Source organism: Paramisgurnus dabryanus, chromosome 3 (genome assembly GCF_030506205.2).
Source record: "Paramisgurnus dabryanus chromosome 3, PD_genome_1.1, whole genome shotgun sequence".
NCBI classification, from domain to species: domain Eukaryota; kingdom Metazoa; phylum Chordata; class Actinopteri; order Cypriniformes; family Cobitidae; genus Paramisgurnus; species Paramisgurnus dabryanus.
Genome location: NC_133339.1, coordinates 51,230,504 through 51,251,362, shown reverse-complemented (window position 1 = coordinate 51,251,362; position 20,859 = coordinate 51,230,504). Strand labels below are relative to the sequence as shown.

Sequence of the window (20,859 nt, the reverse complement as noted above, 5' to 3'; positions counted from 1 at the left end):
TAATGTAAACTGTAACTGACTGTCGTTACACTCTGTAGGCCCGCAACATATCATTGATTATTATTGACTGGCTGAGGCGCTGCTTGTTTTGAAATGGAAGGTTGCCATCTCCGTAATATATGCATCTTTGCTGATAGTACACAGAAGGTCTAAGCTGAGGTGACGACGGGAAAAGTGCCCTTTGTGTGCTTGGATATAATTACAATAAACTGTGTATCAACGACTCAGAAAGCAAGGTGAACAACTTGAAAAATAACACTCAATGATAATTACATTTTTTTTTGACTATTGCAGAGTGCCCATGTAAGGCGGAGTTATACACCGTGTCTATTAGTCATCATATTTCATTATGAGATTAGTTTTAATTGATGATTTTATCAAAACAACTACATTATCTCATTTTACAAGCCTACTAGCATGTTATTTAGACAAAGTAAAAGCTTTTAATTTGCGTGAGGAAGCTAGGTTTTTCCGCACACTTTTATGTCATTGGCTATATGTCACCGTAGTGAAGGCTTATTGCACTATTACTGTTAACGATTAGTCAATTGATTGATCGTTAATTTACACGATCATCGAATATGGGAAATTGCATAAATTGACATCCCTAGTGTGAACGGCTGTTTTTCTCGCACCTGTGGTTGGCCTCTTGCAGCTCGGAGCTAATGGAGGCAATAAGGAGCTCTAGTTCAGCTTTCTCCTGTGTGACCTTCTGCCGAAGCAAGTTCCCGGTCTCCACCTCCGCAGAAAGCTGCTTGACCCGTGTCTCCAACTCCTTCACCATCTGCTCCTAAAAGAGACACAATCAAGAGAATAAAAGAGCTAATCAGGCTACTTTAATTATCTACCTGTTCATTGAAGCTTAAGTTGAGATCATAACGTCTTGTTACATTTTATATACACACACATTTACAAAAGGTAACAAACATCTTCCTAAACTTTGTTTCTTATTCAAGAAACAAAAAGGTATCATTATATAACCGACTATTTTTAGTACATATTTTTGTAAGTCATTTTTATAATTAATCTTTCTTATTATCTAATTTACCAATTTTTGTGATGTACTGTGTGCTTTTTGACTAATAGTAAAAGATCAAGAACCATGAGACATGTTATAACCAAAAAGATTTACGTCAAAGCTTGCTTAAAGATAACACGCATTCATCTTAAAACTTTCAATATACAAGCTACAACGAATTTTCATAATAGGTAGACAAGTCAGGCCACTTTGGTTATGTAAATAAGAACATGTGATATAAATCTTGGACTAAATATGGTGTACTATATGGATCACACATCAAAATTAATACTAACACTTTTCTATAATAAAGATAAAACAGAGAAAACAGAGCAAATACCTATTATAGATGTTTTTTGTAGATGTGAATGTGACAGCAGTTCAGTAGCAGCGAATTGTAACCGCTTTGTTTCAACATTCATCACCACCATACCCTCCACCATTAAAGATCATCTGAGATCATCTTTAAAACCCTTAAAAAAGCCTTAAATCCTAAGCACATGCGACTCCCTGTTTTTCAGGAAAACCTTGAGGATACTGGCATTTAAAAAATATGAAGCAGGATAGCAGCTATGCATGTCTCAGCCCCCCCAAAAAATTGCAGATGTTTTCATTTGAAAATGAAAGAAACATGTCTGACGAAATATAGAAAGAGAAGAACCTTTCCATGAGACACTAAAGGCTGTTTAAATAAACCAACACAACCCTACAGGACGGCCTGTGTTTGTACACAGAACTCGTACCATCATTGATGGAGGACAGTCCCGTGCATGGTCAATGGAATGCAGGCTGATATGAATGATGACAGATTGTTGATTAAAGATACACAGCTTAGATGATGAAAGTGGCCAGTGTTGAAAAGCACAGCTTTCTGATGACAACGTCAGTGTCAAAACACTGAAAAATGGGCCTTTGTTAACTCCCAGTGTGTTGTGAAAGAGCAGAGCTTTTGCTATGACGCACACTGGGAATTAATACACTGACCCTAATCATTTTTTTAGATTCAACTTTATTGTCATTATGCAGAGTACGAGTACAAAGCCAATGAAATTCAGTTAGCAACTAGCCAGAAGTGCAAAAATATAGTGTTTTATATGCATAATATGGATAATAAGTTGAAACTATCCCAGCACACCATTCCACGCATTGTGAACAATAGAAAGAAAGAACGAAAGAACGAAAGAACGAAAGAAAGAAAGAAAGAAAGAAAGAAAGTAAGAAAGAAAGAAAGAAAGAAAGAAAGAAAGAAAGAAAGAAAGAAAGAAAGAAAATGCAGCTAAACCAAATATTTTAATACTCAGGAACTGGGTTCTGTTTAAATTAATCTAAAACAATAAAAATGTGTAAAACAGTTGACTATCATGATACTGGCCTTCCACTAACAAACAAGCCAAGTGAAGTCTAGATAGGACACATCTTTATCCTCTGAAATCACACATACCCACATTAGAGAGCACGTCTCACTCGTGAAAGCACACACTCCACAAAAGCTGGGTGGATGTTCCTGTCCACATGCATGCACGTGCACACACACAAAGACACACACACACACAGAGAGAGACAAAATTGTACACCTCCACAAGGCCGGAAAGGGCTAGGGGGAAATGGCCAAACAGCATGGTGAAAAAGGTCCACTGTTGGAGCAATCATTAGAAAATGGAGGAAGCTAAACATGACTGTCAGTCTCCCTCGGACTGCGGCTCCATGCAAGATCTCACCTCTGGCATGTATTGCGAGATTTTGGAGAACAACCTCCTTCCCTCAGTTAGAGCATTGAAGATGGGTCGAGGCTGGGTCTTCCAACATGACAATGACCCCGAAGCACACAGCCAGAAAAACCAAGGAGTGGCTCTGTAAGAAGCATAGCAAGGTTCTGGCGTGTCCTAGCCAGTCTCCAGACCTAAATCCAATAGTAGTGCTGTGACGGATGCAAATTGAAATAGGCAAAGTTTATCATTTGCACGTGTTTCTAAGACTTGCAAATGTTAACATTCAAGTGATTTAAAACATTTTAACCGCAAATAGGTGCTAAATTAAGTGTGTCCGGTCCAGTTTTAGTCAGATCATCCTTTCAAAGATCAAAACTCCTCATGTGTAAACTATAGAGAGAGTTGCACCACTGTGTCTCAGATTCAGGCCTGGATTGGCCATAGCAAGAACCGGGAGGATTCCCGGTGAGCCGGTCTGTTTTTTTTGGCCACGAGGGCCGGTGTTGTCATGCCACCGGGATTAAGGGATGACGCATATTTGCGGGTGAGAGATGTCCCCGCCGCTTTATGCCCAAGTTGATTGTGTCCCGAGTCCGGCCCGCTTGTTGGAAGAATTCTTGCATTAGGGTTCATTAACATCTAAAACGCATGGAAAACGCAGGACGTGCCGCTTTCTTCTGCTTTTCAAAGCGCTTACTTGTGAATACGAGTTTTGTTTCAGACGCGTCTATATTTGAGTGCGCTTGCCGGCCACGCGTCTATACTGTATTTAAAATAAACTTGAGCGTGTCTTCATACGAACGGCCTCTAAAAGGAAAAGGATTTACAAATCATATTTTTTCTATCCAAGTCATAGATATAACATTACAATGAATCCTCTATGCATTATTCATCATTTATTGCAAGAGGAACAAAAATCTATTTGATGCAAAACTCATCAGTTTATTGGAAAAAAGTAAGTTTCAAAAGTATGTTTCATGATGTTTTCTTTCTTTAACACAATGTAGGCCTACCTAAGCCTACGTTATTTGGCATACTTGATAATTCTTGCTTGTGTATTGTATATCAGGGGTTTCCAAACGTTATCAACCTAACAGGTAATCTCAAGACCCACCATTTTTTAGAAATAGAAATATAGGGGAAAACACAAACACATTTGTTTCCTTTAGTTTTTGAATAGGTTTACTTGAGTAATACTAAAACGTCTTATAGTATGGCTGCACGATTATGGCAATAATTATAATTGTTTAGGCTACTGCATTTGCACTGAATAGGAAATTATATATTTGAAAAATACAATGAATTGCAAGGCTGCAGAGAACATGGTTTAATGATATTATTTTAATAGTCAGTTGTGAACTTAAGTGGGTTGGTTTAAGGCATGAAACTCCAGGGCTGAAAGTGAGTCCCACTCCCGCCCTGCTCATATTGTAGTCCATTAACATACATTTGCTGAATAGAGCAATGAAAAACAACGTAACGTTTGATGTGAAGCGATTTTCAGTGTTTATGCTGCATCTCTTCCTCAAGCACAGTTTGGAATTCGCCCTCCGCCTGTGTGTACACACGCGTTAAAGTGCCCTCAGCAGTGCATATATTCTTCAAGAAAGTAAGGCAACATAAAATCTTTCTGTTCTTGACAGGGCACATACACACAAAATAATCTCAGTATTTTTTTTCTAATAAAACATTTGTTTATGTCTTAAGTGAATGATTGAGAACGAAATCAAGTCTGCTTATTTGGTCTTAAAGAGACAGTAACCTCAATTAACCTACTTAAGTCTGTGTCATTAAAGTTAATCAACCCAAGACAAAGAGAAAATAATTTCTGTAGCTCTAAAGAATAATAATAATAATAATAATAATAATAATAATAATTAATTTGTACAATAAAGAGAGTGTTATTATTCATTTAATTTGACCTTACTTAATGTGCACCTTTGTTCTTTTTTATAAATGTTTTTAATTTCTTTTTGTTATTAGACCAGAAACCTGACTAATCTAGAGAAGATCTGTGTGGAGGAGTGGGCTAAAATCCTATTTTAATATGTGTGTGTGTCACTTTAAATGTGTTATGTGTGCGCGCACACACGCTCTCTACGTAACGTAAGCTGTAACGCAGGTAGAAGAGAGAGGTTCTGATGAGGAGCACATTGTGGTTCTCACATGGTGTTTACTAGTTTGAAGTTTGAAATATACATTGTAAAAGGTGGATGCATGTTTCGGTTCCTTTAGTACCCTTTGGCTAGCGGAGCGAGGTATGTGTCTTTATTGTGTGTTTTTCATGTTGTATTTTAAAGTAATATAATTTTGTATGTCACGTGTTATTTGTCGAGCTCTTCTGGTAATAATTTATTTGCCTTTTGGGTATCTGTAAATGTGTATTTGTTTAAATAATCTGTCATTTGTACATAAGTTTTTTATTTATAAGTATATTGTTTCTTTATGTCGTTTCACGGTGCTACAACGCAACGTTTCTCGAAGTCACAATTAATGGCGCTCAAAGCGAGCGATTAAGCACCCGTCGAAACTCTCTGTGTCTCATAGGCCTACGCCAAGGGGCTGCTACATGCAGTGAGTGCCAACCTGGTGAAAAACTACAGGAAACGTTTGACCTCTGTAATTGCAAACAAAGGCTACTGTACCAAATATTAACATTGACTTTCTCAGGTGTTCAAATACTTATTTGCAGCTGTATCATATATATTATGTATACTACTTTCTACTTTCTTCCGCCACAGATTTGAAGGCCAGGTAATACTTTGAATCTCATAACAACTCGATAGACGCAATAGCCGTTTCTTAATATTACTGTTTCTTGGTCACAAAGTGTAGTTTTAAGATTAGTTCTGTCGAGAATATATACAGCTCAGGATTAATGAAGGTGGAAATGTTTACCCTATTGTGCTATTAAACTACCCAGAATCACATCATGACAGCCCTAACAACATTATTAATCCACTGAGGTTCTTGCAGATTCAACGCATTACTGTATGTACATACGGACAAAAAATGTGTATGTCTGTGCGTCCTTTACATTGCAACAGTGACATCATCGATCTCCGGTGACAGTTGCAAATATTAAACACGTTTAATAAAATCTTCTTGAGAAAGACTAGGACTAGAATCATTAGACAACACACACTTAATGATTTTATCTTATCTTAAATCACATTCATAATCTTTGCAAAAAGATCCTAGCTTTAGTAAAAGTTGGCTTCAGCAGCTTTGGTTTTAGGTGAAGACACTTAGCTAAGAACTTTTCCTGCTATTTATGAGAACTCTTAGTGGAAAGATAAAATGCTTTGTGAATACGGGCACAGGACAGCACCAGAGCGTGAAGTACAAAAGAATGATGAAAGAACGAAAGATAAACAAAAGCTTTCAAAGGTTGGAATACTGAGACATCAAACACACAGTAGAAGCAACACAGAGCAGTTCGCCTTAGCTGACATACTGAGAACAGCAGCCTATGAGGAGAGTAGTGGTAAGGCAAGTAAAAGGGGGTTATGGGTGGAGGGGTTGGCGAGGTCAGCCTAAACCAACAGAATGCGAGAACCTAATTTCCAATGACAGAAGGGCCTTTCATCTGGGACCCTGCCTGGAAATGTGCCGTGTTTAATTATTAAAGAAAGATCTTACTCTGTGGGGTCGGCATGGATTTGAAGCTCTTTAATTCGGCCCTGCTGACAGACCACGGTCAGTCGGCGCGGCGTGTGCCTTTACCTGTATGGCAGCCGCTGAATGCTAATTAGTAACAAGCAAAACACACAAAGCACAACACGGCAGACACATGTCTATGCTCATCTCAGATAGACTGGCACAATGTTTCAGCCCCTCAAGCCTCATCTGAGATCTATATGGCTGTCTTTGTTTTATGGTGCACCTTGAATGCGCATACCACAATACTGTAGTTGATGGATGTTTAAAAGGTGACGGCAGAGAAAAGAGTTCAAGCAGGCACACAAGACCAGAAACATATGCAAGCACAGTCTCAAATGCTTGAGTCACACTGGAGATGCACCGATCGACAAAACGTGCTGGCTTCAGATATCAATACATTAATTAATAAACACTTCGGTGTTTATTCGGCTGTTCCAGTTCAACGCTGCTACGTGTTATTAGCTCGGCGCTCCGTCGATTTTATTGTCTAAATCCTCTTTTCTTACTATATTGTTCCTATCTATCTGACCAATAGTCTTACTTGTGATATTGTCTGTCTATCCAGGGCCCAGGTGAGGAAACAGACAGATTGGCTTATCCCTCCGTTTGTTAGCTGCCTTGACATGTCAAGATAACATATATCCCAGCACAGAGTTTATTTTAGCAGAGTATCAACAAATTTCGACTGTGGCTGTTCCTCGAACAAACAAATACAGAGCACCGTTTACCTCCTTTCATACGAATCTTATTAATATAAATTTAGAAAACAAATACATTAACAGATATAACTCAAATGTTAAAATTCTGCCTTCTTAACATTAGATTGCTTACCAATAAAGAACCTATTATCAATGAAATAATTACAGACCAAAACTTTGATGTGCTCTGCTTAACAGAAACCTGGCTTAAAGCAGACGATTACATTAGTTTAAACGAATCCACCCCACAAGACTATTATTATAAGCACGAACCTCCCTTAAAGGGGAGAGGGGGTGGTGTAGCTACAATCTACAATAAAATATTTTTAAAGTAAACCATAAATCTGAACTGAAATTTAATTCATTTGAAATAATGCTGTTAAATAGAGAAATAACTAATCGTAACAAAAAAAGCTTTCTTTCGTCCTAGCTACTATCCACAGACCTCCAGGTCACCACAATAGACTTTCTTAAAGAAATAGCAGATTTCCTGTCTGAGCTTGTAGTCACTCTAGATAAAGCTCTTATCGTTGGTGACTTTAATATCCACGTTGATAACCCAAAAGATGCATTAGGATTAGCGTTTATGGATGTTCTAAATTCTCTCTGTATTAAACAAAATGTGTCACGTCCCACGCATACCCGTAACACACATTAGACTTAATTCTGTCACTTGGCCTCACTATTAATGACATCGAAATTCGCCTCATAGCGATGCTGTTTCAAACCACAGCCTTGTCTCGTACACCATACTTTTAGATAGGATCACTCGGTCCACAACATGCTACCGATTAGCTAGAACAATAATTTCCACCACTAAAGATAGCTTTATTAGCACTCTTCCAGACCTGTCCCACATAAAACATGTAGCAGATAACCGTGGAGATCTTGATATTGTAATAAAAAACCTTAACAACATTTGTTCTAGCAAGCTGAAAGCCGGTGTTCCCATTCGGAAAAAGAGAATTAAAGAAAAAACGCCAGCTTTTGATTATCGGAGAATCGCAGAACCGTGATATCATCGTGCATCGTGTACCAAATTGTATCGTGAGGTGTGTTAAATAAGGGAGACATACAAAATGTGCAGAGCAGTGGGCCTCCAGGAATAACGTTAAGGACCACTGGTTTATCATTATTGATAACCTTATGTTCTTAAACATTATTTTTTTCAACATCATTTTTCATTGTTTGCTTGTGTTTCAGTTAATAAATTGGTAGAGCATGGCATTAGCAATGTAAAGGTCATGGCTTTGATCCCAGGGAACACATGTTATGTATGATTTCGGAAAAACATTTGCAAAATGCAAAAATATCAGTGTAAAATGTTTTCTTTTATATGTGTAAATAGACTCACGGTGGACAGAGTCTGAGCGTTGTACTCCTCCTCCATCTTGGCCAGTCGTTGGTTTGTGTCCTCCAGCAGATCCTGGATGTTTTGTGTGTGTTTTTTCTGCAGCTCAAACTTCTCCTGCTCCATCTCTGCCACTGCTGCATGCAACTGCCAATCAAGACCATGCAAAATTCTGTCACCGGCAATTGACAATCAGAAAACAATCACACATAAGTAGAGAAAAATGTTTTCCAGGGTGCTCAGGGAGTTCGAAAACAAGTATTTGGAGGTGCTCTTTGGGGTTGGGATTTCCAAATGAGTGTATCAAAAAGATAAATCCAAGGCACTCTTCTTCAGTGAAATTTTAAAAAGCCTTTATTGAACTGGATACTTCATATTAGAACATTAAAAATACATGGGGAAAAGAAGCCAACCATTCAGGGTTCTCATGCTCAAAGTCAAGAAACCCTAAGTACAGATGATTTGTTTATACAGGTATGTATTTTACTGTTGTATTTCCTTGAAGCTTTTTTAGATTATGAAACATTCAAACACGTCATTTGTGTTGCTAATGTTGAAGCATGTAATATGTTATACATGAATGTTGAAATGAATAGTCTAACGATTTATAGTCATTGTACCCTATTGTTATAATATGTCTTTTTGACTGAATACAGATTTGTTTTATTTGTCTATATCCTAGATTCGCAGCAGGACACATCCTTTTACACTGTAGGCAGCAGTAGACGTGATGTATAATGCCAAACATGCAACATCAGTAGGCACACAGTATGAGGAGTCAGACTGGCATATGAGGAGCAAAGGTATGTAACATAATGCATTTAGCTAGTGATACCACTACCAGTCTTAAATGTATAACTGATGATGACAAAGTTTTTTTCCTCTGCATAATCATACTGTAGGAACCCAGGCAGTAGTGTTGTTTCACAATGTTTCCATCACCATCATCAGTGGATGCCTTCTGTAGCCTGATTCTCAGATTGGCAATTTTTTTTTTTTAAATCCCATTAATTGGAATGCTGTGCAGGTATTTAAGTATTTTAGTGTTACAGTAAATAAAGTAGTATTTACATTTACCATAAATGTATTGCTTGTTAATATTTTTACAGGTTGAAGGAAGTATGTACAATGAATGTTATATTGTGAACGCTTGGCATGGAGATTGCCTTGATGGCGTAACTTTATGCCTTCTCCATAGTAGAATTGCGCTGCGTGCACAATTATTGAAAAACAATATGGATTGAGGATTATTTTATACAAAATCTGATGGAATATCAATGTTTCTCAAATATAATATGTTTGTGGACAACAACTGCAAGTGGATGTTATATTGTGAACGTTTGGCATGGAGCAGCGTGAGTCTGGAGTTACTATGGACGTGTTGTTTCATAATAAAGGTATGATGTCATTTTATGAATGAATACTTTCTGATATGACCTTGTTGCATTAAATGTATTATTAATTTTGCTAGAGCATTTATTTCATGAAACAGCTCTTCGAAATGACATCTAAACTCTTTGTAATGATATATGGCATGACAAGTTTAATACCCTTTTTCATCAATATGATACATTGTAAACTTACAACAAAGACTCGTCAGGCCCGTCAGCGTGGCCCGGTCAGGTTAAAAGGTTTAAAAGAAAAAAAAACTTAATTTGTAGGACTTGTGACTTGCCATTGGAAGCTTCTTGTAGCAACCAGCAACCAGTGCAATGTCTTTCTCATATGCTGCATGTTGTTCAGGATCTCTTGATTTTAAATAATGAGTTATTTGGGAGTTTTTGCGCATTCTAAAGGTATAAACTATGTATTTTTAGACTATGGCATTGTGCAGCATCTCCTAAACTAAGATGTTCTACAACAAATTTTTCAGTAAATTTTAAGAAGTATTTAGCCATGGAAAGAAAAACCATTAAAAACCGCACATTCCATCCGAGACTAATTGTTGGACAAAGTCAAATAAAACCAAGTGAACTTTGTTCTATAACATCATCATCATCAGAAACTTTATTCTAACCAAAACCAGCATTTGATGGTGCTCCTTTGAGCACACTTTTATTGTTAAGCCTGAACATAAGGCCTACATAATATTTTGAAAGAAGAAACTCTTCCCCCAAAAACCCATACAAAGGGCAGATTTTTTCAGGAAAACCTTCTGAGCTTTTCTTTTCTATCACAGCAATAAACATCTCATATGAACTAAAAACTCACAGAATATGGATTTTCTAGATTCTTGGATTTTGACGGATTGGCTGGGCTCTCTAAACTCTGTGAGTGTTCAAAGCTGCTGGGCATGTGGAAACCTGAGCCTTTCAACTCTTCCTTACCTTTTTTTCCCATTCGTTTTTCAGAGATTCAGCACTTTGATCAGACATTTTTTTCAGCTCGCTGATCTGTTTCTCTTTGGTCTGCCGGATGACCTGGGACTCCCTCAGCAGGCTTTGAACTACAAGAAAAAGAGACACAAAAACCTCATTCACACAGCACTTTGGTCCCAGAAAATTTCCGAGAGGCTTCTGTGTGAACACAAATACGTTCCGTACATTTTCTGGGATCGCTCCCGTAAAGAGGCCCCAGTAACATTGGCTTAACATTTATGGAAAGCATTCTGTTTTTGTGAATAGTCATTTTGACACGATTTGCGATTAGAGATATGATTGATTCTATTGCTCATCTAAAGTGTGTTGACGCTGGAGCGCGCACTTAAAGTGAAAGCACGAAAAACATTTAAAGGGGTGCTACCTAAACTAAAAGCACTTACAACATAAATTATTATATTGCATTTAGTTTTTAATGGTAAATGGTCTCACAGAGCCTGTGTGCACATTGCTTGTCTGGGTAAAAGATCCAACGAATGCCTGCTTTAAAAACGCATTAAAAATGTTCCTGTTGGGCTGCTGGGCATTGTTCGCTGGTTTTAAATTAAAAATGAAATTGACATTAACGGTATTGCTGCAGTAGCTGTCAGTCAAGCAAACAGAAACAACAGATGTTTATAGCATATATGATCAAATATGATTGTGTGTATATATTGTGGATTTTAATTAGAATAGAAGAATTCAAGAAGGGGCAGAACTGTTATCACAATAAATAAAATTACTTTTTTAAGGCTAAGTTTGTGTTAATACGATACAAGTACAATTAATACAAGTCTAATTAAAGCTACTACAGTTTTATTTTTTTGTTAGATTTTAGTTTTGGTTTTATTGAGAGAGAGATTTTGTGAGTAAATACCATTTGTTCCCTTTTGTTTAGACAAATACAGTGTATCCATAAAAAAACCTGTGTGTCCTCCTCAGCCCCCTATATTAACAAAGTCTCTTCACACATTTTGTTACCTGGCTTTTCTGGTAGCTTTTCAGTAAATTAATTTGTTTTCGAAAATGATTTCTAAAAATTAAAAAGAGAGATCATCACCATCAGATCACAAACACACAACTGAGTCAAAGCCTCAGGTTTAATTTGTCATTTGCAGATAGTTAAAATGCATTTTTTGTAATACATTTTATTTGCTTAAGTAGCATTTATGTTGGACCACTGTGCTATCATTGGCATCGCCCCACGCGAGGACGCGTCTGATTGCGTCTTTGCATTGACTTTGTATGTAATTTACTCGCGCATATCGTTGAACTCGCGTTTGGTGTAAACCCACAGTAAGGGAATACCACACTAGTAGAACAGTGTTATATCCGTTATCAACAAAAAAAACTTTATATTATGGAAAACAATAAATTAAGATTAGACAGTACAAAGAAGCATAACAACTAAAATTTCTAAAAGGTTGCAGCAGTAGAACATTAGTAGGAATTATACAGGCCCTAATTTTGAATGACTTCTGTACATCTGCGTCACAAGTCTCTCTCTTACTCTCTGGTGTAATTATGGTCCACTTCTCTTTCAGTCTCTTCCACAGTTCGGTGACCTTAGTGAGTATCTTAGCCGTAACTTTGTCACCAAGGATTTTCCAGAGATTTTCAAACGGGATTAGATCAGGATGGGCTGGCCATTTCACTATTTCAAAGTTTTCAGCTCCAAGGAACTGCTTAACCCTTCGGCTGATTGAGTGGAACCGCATGTTACCGCAGGAGGTTCTGATAAACACTTGCATTTACTCTTTCATGTAGTTGTATAGACCTTTTGCAAGTAGACGTCACAGTAACATCACTGCAAGCTGTGCGCGCAATGTGGAGGCAGAAAAACAATGGAAATAAATTACACACAAGTGAAACGAGCAAAATAACTCATTAAAAAATGTCTTGTTGTGCTGTTGAGTGTCAAAATAGGAATACCAAAAAAAGATGGCCTTCATTTTTATAGAATAGCGTTGTCGAAGACACTACTTGAAGATAAACGTAAGTGTTTATGGTTGCAATAAGTCCTTAAATGGAAAGACTGTAGCATTGAAATCATCTTAAAATGTTTTAATAATTAGAATGGAAAATAATTACAGAAGATGTCCGGTGTTCTATAGAAATCTGTTCCCTCTGTGTGTTTCTTATCCACTCTATTCCTTCGTTCCAAAATGCTTTGCGCGAATTATAGATGCCACTTCCGGTGTGTACTGTCACTGAACCAGAACCGGCGTTTTCTATGATAATCATAAAAGTGTGAAGATGAAATGAAGAAGTGTCCTGAAACATCATATGAAGATATATTCAATCGTTTCATGTTGTTCCTCGGGAGTGACGGTCTTCAGTGCGCAAATATAAAAGCACAGAGACATACCAGCATCTCTACAGTGAGACAGTCAGTCAAGTGTTTAAAGGAGCATTTCACCTGTAAAAACATTAATCTTTATTGAAAGTTTGTCATATTTGTTGTCGAAATGTAACATACATTTAGAATTTGGTTCCTATTTGACCGAGAAAAGCGGTGTTTGTAGTCTCACCCCCTCAACAAAGATATTGGACTTCCTTCTTTCAATGATGCAAAATGATGATTTTTACATCATTGAAAGAAGGAAGTGCAACACTGAAATCCATATTTCTCCTGTCTCAGCAGCCTGAGGAAATGATGCATGACCATTCAAAAACATGACTGGGGTTCTAACTATACAAATCTTAATGCAAATGGGTGAAGTGTCCCTTTAATACATGGAATATACAGAGACTTCTTGTTTTTAACCTTTTCCGGTGATGGTTTAAAATGTCAAAACTGTCCCTCTGGTGTGAGTTTTTTTAAACGGCTATTTTTAATCAAGTTTTTATGGCGACACATCAAGCTTCATGTTATCTGACAGCAGGAGTAACTTATGCTTCTCATTCAACACATTGTAAGTTATTTAAACAAACCATAATAAACATATTAAACTACTATTACATGATTTCAGTATTGTTTTCGTTTTATGGAAACATTATTATGCAGTACGTTAGATAAGACATGAAATAATTTGCTTCTTTAAAAAAATAATTTAAAACATAACAAAAGTAACTTTACGGGCAAACACATCACAAACTATTATAAACTTTAACTAATAAGCATTTTATGTCGTATATAGACTGTACTGTAATCTCATTTTTGTAATAATATATAGTAGCAGAATAAATAAACCAGCTAAATCAACATATTTTCATCAGCAAAATATTAGTTGTTAAATAATTATTGTATTTATTGTTCACTGTCAGTTTCTATGAAAGGTTTTACTGGATGGATGTGTAGATAATAGATGCAGGTGCATCACATTCAGTTCTTGTGCAGGTATTATAGTTAAAACAAATGTTTTGTAGAGATTTACGGTGTTTGTATCAGCTATTATGGCAACCCCATAACTGCACAAGTTATGTTTGTCTTCCTGGATTTTATAAACAAACATTAAAATTGTAGTAAAAACGGCAGACTTGAATCACTCATAATAGGACTGCCATTAGCTGTAGTGGCTCACCGAAGTTTTACTCATATGAGCTCAAAGATGATGAGTTTTTTTCACGTTACGTTTATAATTTATTTACAAAGATTAATTTGAATGGGTTATACTGAAAAAAGCAATGATGTCACAATTTATTAAATATTTCATACTTTTTCCATTTTAAATTATTTATTTTTACCTTTTATCTTAGCCTATGTCTTCTTCCTGTTTGTTCTAAAATTATGATGTTTACATACTTAATAAATAAATATAACACACACATGATAGCAGACCAGTCTCATAAAGAATGAGATGTGGTCTGGGAACGATAAGGTTACTCACGTAACCCCGGTTCCCTGAAATAAAGGGGACGAGCCTTGGGTCAGTTGCTGCAGCTATGGGGGAAACTCCTGTTTACTCCGCGATTGAAGCCTATTAGTGAACTCACTTGCATTCGAATGAAGCGCATAGCCTAATTAAGCTCGCTGCGTAGGCGTTTGTAGCACGGCCAGCTACGCAATGCTCGTTCCCGTTTTTTTCAGGGAACCAGGGTTACGTGAGTAACCTTATCGTTCCCTTACAATACGGTTCAGTTCACATTGCATCAGTTGCTGACGCTATGGGGGAACGTAATCCCATCACGCCGTGCATACACAACGGACTGAAGTGCCTTACCGGAGAGACACTGCATGTGGCCCTATATCCAGCATATTCACAGCTTTAAAGCAAAAGTGTAAGCACCATAAAAAATGTTAACGTGCATACGGTGGGGTTTTAAATGCACCGGGAAGCACATAACATAGCACAAGACGGCGAGATCACCGAGCACACTGCGGGTGTGCGAGAATTAAGTAAGTCCAGAGTCACGTTGGTAAGCTCGCTGAGCGCACCGCGATATACACATAAAACGCATGAGCGTGCATGATTAAGCCTAGAGAACCTGCGCACGTAGGGCAAGGAAGGTCTAAGCTGTAAAATCTGACAAACATAGACGCCGAAGACCAGCCGGCCGTGTTGCAGATATCAAGAATAGATACCCCTGTAAACCAAGTCCATGATGAAGCCAACCTCGCACAGAGTGGGCTCTAACATCAACAGGACATGGCTCATTGAAGGAGCTAGTGCGATGGCTTCAACGATCCATCTAAATAGCCACTGTTAGTAACCGGCATACTTAGTGAGTGATCTGCGAAGCTCACATACGGCCGATCTGACTATAATATGCGGCAGAACGATTCGTGTAACATGGGATTATACAGAATACACAATATTGTGAACCCAGGTGAGCCCTCAAGCGCACCGGGGATACATATAGGTAACATTATAGTGCACAGGTCGGTGAGCTTCCCAAGCACGGCGTAAATGTGTACTGACAATAAATTGCGCGGACACAGGTGAACCCTTGAGTACACCGTGAATGCATATAGATGAATCACAGTGTTATAGTGCACAGGCCGGCCAGATTCTCGAGCGTGCCGTCATGTGTCCTGATAATAAAATTGTGCGCACACAGGTGAACCCTTGAATGCATCGTGAATGCATATAGATAAATCAGTGCACAGAACGCGCCGTGAATGTGTACAGATATGATTGATGAACGTAACGGTGGGTACTCAACGCACCGTGAACGTACACAGATGAACAACAATAATGTGCATGTGTCACAAATGGATAACACAGCCGTGTATACAGGTGAGCTTCTCCAAGCGCACCTTTAGTGTATACCGAAATCTTAGCGTGCATAGGTGAGCTTCTCTAAGCGCACAGTGGACGCATATAATTAAAAAACATATCGTGCATACAGGTGAGCTCTCGGGCGCACCCTTTGATGCAGAAAACCCCAGTAGCGGAGGGATGTCCAAGCTGTAAATTTGACAACGTGGACGGCGAGGACCAGCCGGCCGTGTCACAAATGTCAAAAAATGAAAAACCTCTAAGACTATGCCTGAGGTAAAGCTAATCCACATGGAGTAGGTTTAACCACAAGTGAGCATTATTTGTTAACGGAGGTGATAACTTAAATGATCCATAGATAACCTATGTTGACAGGTGCGCTAGTGAGTGATCTGTGAAACAGACGAGGGCAGAGTATTTTTTGTTTTTTTTAATGGTTGTCCGCCGTCGACCACAGGGAAAGCGAGAGAAAAAACTGTGTGTCTTTTAAACGGTGCTTGCTGCACCTGCATTCAGGACCTTGGACTGTTCCAGAGCGCTGCGCCTCGGGCACCGTCCGCATCTGAGAAATGACAGGTTTGTGATTTAAATAGAATGGCTGGCCGTAAAAGCGTGGTTCGCTGTTATCGCCGCCACATAGATATTAGCGTAGGGGGCAAGAGCCGCCGTGCAACGAGCTTCTGTAGTGAGGAGAAAAGTGTTCTACACCACAATTCGCGGGGTTTAGACTTTACACTGTATACCAGACAGGGACAGATCAGACTTTGCATAAAGACGCCTCGTGAAGGGGTCCTAGCTGCTGTAAAGTGTCATTGTGTCATAAAGGCATGTAGGTCGTGTTTCTCGGATGCAGTCTCCACACGCTCGTTGTAACGGGGGATTATGTCTGCACCGTGGTGGTTTAAGCACAAGATGCGTATCACTCTGTTTGAACATAGCTTATTAAAGGCGATGCAATGAGCTTGATGCAAAGGAGATGACTCGTCAGCTTGTACAGGGGGCGAGATCTCAGCTCGGCTCTGTGAATAATTAAACCACCGTAGTTTGCTCGACCCCATTAATCACTCATATTCATAGGAGCGTGCCAGCTCACCGAGCCGCTGAAAGAGATCTTGCCGCTGAATGTGGGAGGAGCGAGGGACTCTGTAAGTGTAAAGCATGAACGGTTGCGTTGTGACAGAACACAGAGGGGGGGGGCTATCAGCCCGTGTGTGCTTGTCTATGCATCTATCTTAGTCTCACGACCCGCCGTTTGCTCATCTCAGCGAGAGAGGAACAGCAGGGGGAGCACGTAACATAGATAGAACAACCGTGCCTATGAGAGCGGTTTCGGCGTGGGAGGTCCCAGACCGGCGACGCACTCAGAGAAATTTATAGGGGCAGAGAGGCTCACTTGAACCGCTATGCTGGACGCTATTACAACAGCACCTTTCTCTTTTAGCTTATAGCTTTATATTGAAAATATTGATCTTACCGGACGGGCGCAGGGAAACCTCTTCAGGCATGTGTCCGCTGAACAGCAAGCTATCTTCGATTCTCAGCCGGAAAGCAGCAGGGGAAGACACTAGGCCTGGCTTCTGCTGCAGGGCTTGTGTCAATGGCGAGTAAGGCTTCTTCTTCTTCGAAGCAGCGAGAGGTTCGCGCTGAAGGAGAATGCGAGTGAGTTCATGGCGCTCTTTCCCGGACTATTATAGGCTGTAGTCCCGCCCCTTTCGCGGGATCGAACGCCATAGGTCTGTAATTTTTACAGACGTTAACCCATAGGCTTCAATATGCTCATTTTCTCATATTTGAGGCGTGGTTTACGAATGCCCAGAGCCGTTTATTGAGCGCTACGAATATCTATCAAATGTGTCTGAATGTAGCTCATAGCCAATCGTTTCAATTATACCAAATGACGTATGTAGAGCGACATCAATTCAAAAGTAAACGACTTTTATCTGTACGTGTGCACACAGCTGAAAGCTATGCAACTAAACCGGTAGCTGTCTATTGTATTGAAAAGCAACACATTTTAGTGGCACTACGACAACCACAGTCCAGGCATAATGACAATATGATATTAATAATTACCACTTACCATTTATAAGTGTTCATCATGTCTTGCCATATACAAACATCCTTCTTGGATATGAAATAGTTTAACGTGAAAAGTTGCTCTTTTTTAAATAAACATGCATTCAAAACTACTTAGAACACTGTCTAAGGCTGCATTGAAAAGTAACTTTGCGACTGTTGCCATGTTATAACAAATAACAAAACTGCTTCGGTGTGCCGCATAGACGTTGTCATCGTCTTGCTGCCCCCTCCCCATTCTGTGATTGGTTCCCTATTTCATGGGCAAAAAAGGCCATAGTTTCCATGCTATACTTGCAGCGTGAATACATTTGTGCGCAAGGCAGCATGGGGAAACCCAGCCTACACACATGATGTAAAGCATTATTAATATATAAACATGCATATTAATTTGAATGTTAACATAATAGTTTTATAATAACAAAGTTTTAGTTTAGAACAAACATGTAGGCTATATATATGCTATAAAGAAAAAAATAATAGAAAACAGGAAAATAATGAGATATTTACCAAAGGGTATTATATAGAATACATGATAGTATTGCTTTTATGTGTACTTTAGCGATTCATACTGTAAACATATATTTTTTTTGATTTACCCAAAAAGAACAATACATATACACATATATATCAGTAGCAAAGTCATTTAAACTTTTAATTTATATAAAAAAAACGTAACGTGTTATAAACGCTATAAGAAACATTACACTTAAGGTAAACATAGGGGAAACAGATCTCGACAGAACACTGGATCCATAGAACACAGAACACTGCAGAGTTGTCACTTTCTGCCACCAGTTGGGCTCCGCCCACAAAAAACGTCATCTCTGTTTGCAAACACGCAAATGGTCTATAAGAGGGCCAACTCCTGTTGCAGAAAACATCCTCCAAACCATGACTTTCACTGTCTTCTTTACACACATTGGGTTCAGACATTCCCCAGTTTGACATGGGTCCATCAATTCCAGATGGAGTGTTGAACCCATTGCCCATTGAGATTCTCCGTATTTTCCTCTCCTAACCACACATTTTGGGGAACTTGAATAGGTTAGTGACATTGTAAAGATGCCATTACAGATTGGGAACGACCAACTTCTCTTGCTATGGCTAAGAGGACAACCTGCTGTCTAAGGGTGTACTGACACTATCCAAACCAAACGGTGACCCAGGGCGATTGTACATACTCCCCCAGAGGCACGCACTCACACTGTACTTTTTTTGATCCGAGCCCAGGCGTCAATAAGACGCGGTTTGTTTGGATAGTGTGAGTGCGCCCTAAGGGTTTCAGTGGCTTTAGAACGGTTTACCATCTTGCAAATTATAGAAAAGTGAAAAGTCAGGCTGCCAGTTAAGTAGGGTTTGTAAATTAATTAAAGAAATTCGCCAACAACTGGGATATATCTGAAAGTGTTGTCTAATTTTTGATCAGCGTTCTTTTCCAATATCTCATGAGTTTTTTGTGTGCTTCAGAATATATTTAACTTATGAATATAGGCTTAAAAACTGCACTTCACTCCTGTTAGGAAATCTTTAAATAAGACTAAGCAGTGATGTCGCAAGACTCAGACTGCAGAAGCAATGGATGAAACTACTGTAATACTACACATATTCTTTTTCATGTGTGAACAAAATAATGCATCAGGACAGTTTATCTCATAAAATTTGTCAGTCAATTGTCTTAATATGAACACATTAGATAGAACTATTAAAATTCAAACATGTTGGTTGGCAAATTGTGCGTGTTAAAACAGGTTCAAAAAGAAAAAAAATGGCAGTTAAGAAGATTTCTTTTCTTATGAATGTTTTGTGATCCTGCCCTCACCTCTGTTCTCCAACCTTCGAACGGTCTCCTCCCCCTCCTTCTGCTTCCCCCGATACAAGCTCTTCAGCTCATCAATCTCACTATTCTTTCGGTCCAAAACCTAAAAAAAAAGAGTCAAGTTTATAGCTTATCCCTCCAAAATGCTTAGAGTTTTTAGCACATTGTCATGTGATTGCTATCATGGTAAAAGTGTTGCTAAAGTAGTACAAGTTGGTAGCTAAATTGTTCTGGGAGGTCTGGGCTAAGTCAACAAGTTCACTCAAGCCTCTGTGATATTGCATGGGTCACAGCCTTAGTAGAAACCTATAGGATCATTCACATACATTCATTTCATTTCCCATCCAAGCAAAAAGTCAAATCTAATCATTACTGATGCCATTGGTGGCATCCTTCCCACCCGCAATACAAAACACTGGTGAGTTACATACACAAGTTTAATTGGGCAGGGCAGTCATAGCCTATTTGTTAGAGGCTCGGGCCAGTTCAAGTCTCACTGACGTGCCCTTGAGCAAGGCACCTGTCCTCCAATGTCACCAGGGTGCTGCAGTGATAGCAGTTTACAAAATAAAACCAAAAATTATGGGAAACGTCTGTATAACTGTCCGTAAAAAAAACTCTTAGCACCCGGATAGAACCGACAGGCACAAGTAGTCACACAAATTCTTCCGAGATTAGGGGACAGTAAAAACCGAGGACATTAATTAATAAGAAATTACTCCGTGTAGTGTTAAATTAAAAAAACTGTCATGCTTTATTGTTCTTTTCCCTTCTCTGTTTTTTTTTTGTTTTTGTTATTGTTTCTATTGTATGTAAAGCTGCTTTGGTACGATAAACAATTATTAAAAGTGCTATATAAATAAAATTGAATTTGTATTAATTGTAAATATTTTATTATTGATACACCTAAAGCCACTCTCGGGTCATTACGTACAGGTGTAATAAAATAATCAGATTACTCTGACAGGTTTTGAAGAGATTTCACATAATGAATGGGTGAAACTAT

General features: G+C 38.6%; 1 protein-coding gene across 3 annotated transcripts in view; it reads right to left on the bottom strand.

The window, feature by feature from the left end:
* The window catches only part of cep112 (centrosomal protein 112), a 256,249-nt gene that overhangs the window by 134,738 nt on the left and 100,652 nt on the right, over positions 1-20,859 (bottom strand). For all 3 annotated transcript variants that reach the window (XM_073814087.1, XM_073814085.1, XM_073814086.1), the window contains exons 10-13: positions 19,857-19,956; positions 10,767-10,885; positions 8,443-8,586; positions 636-790 (exon numbers count right to left, since the gene is read on the bottom strand). In XM_073814087.1, coding sequence (XP_073670188.1) covers positions 636-790; positions 8,443-8,586; positions 10,767-10,885; positions 19,857-19,956 — 518 coding nt within the window. The remainder of the gene's footprint in view (positions 1-635; positions 791-8,442; positions 8,587-10,766; positions 10,886-19,856; positions 19,957-20,859) is intronic.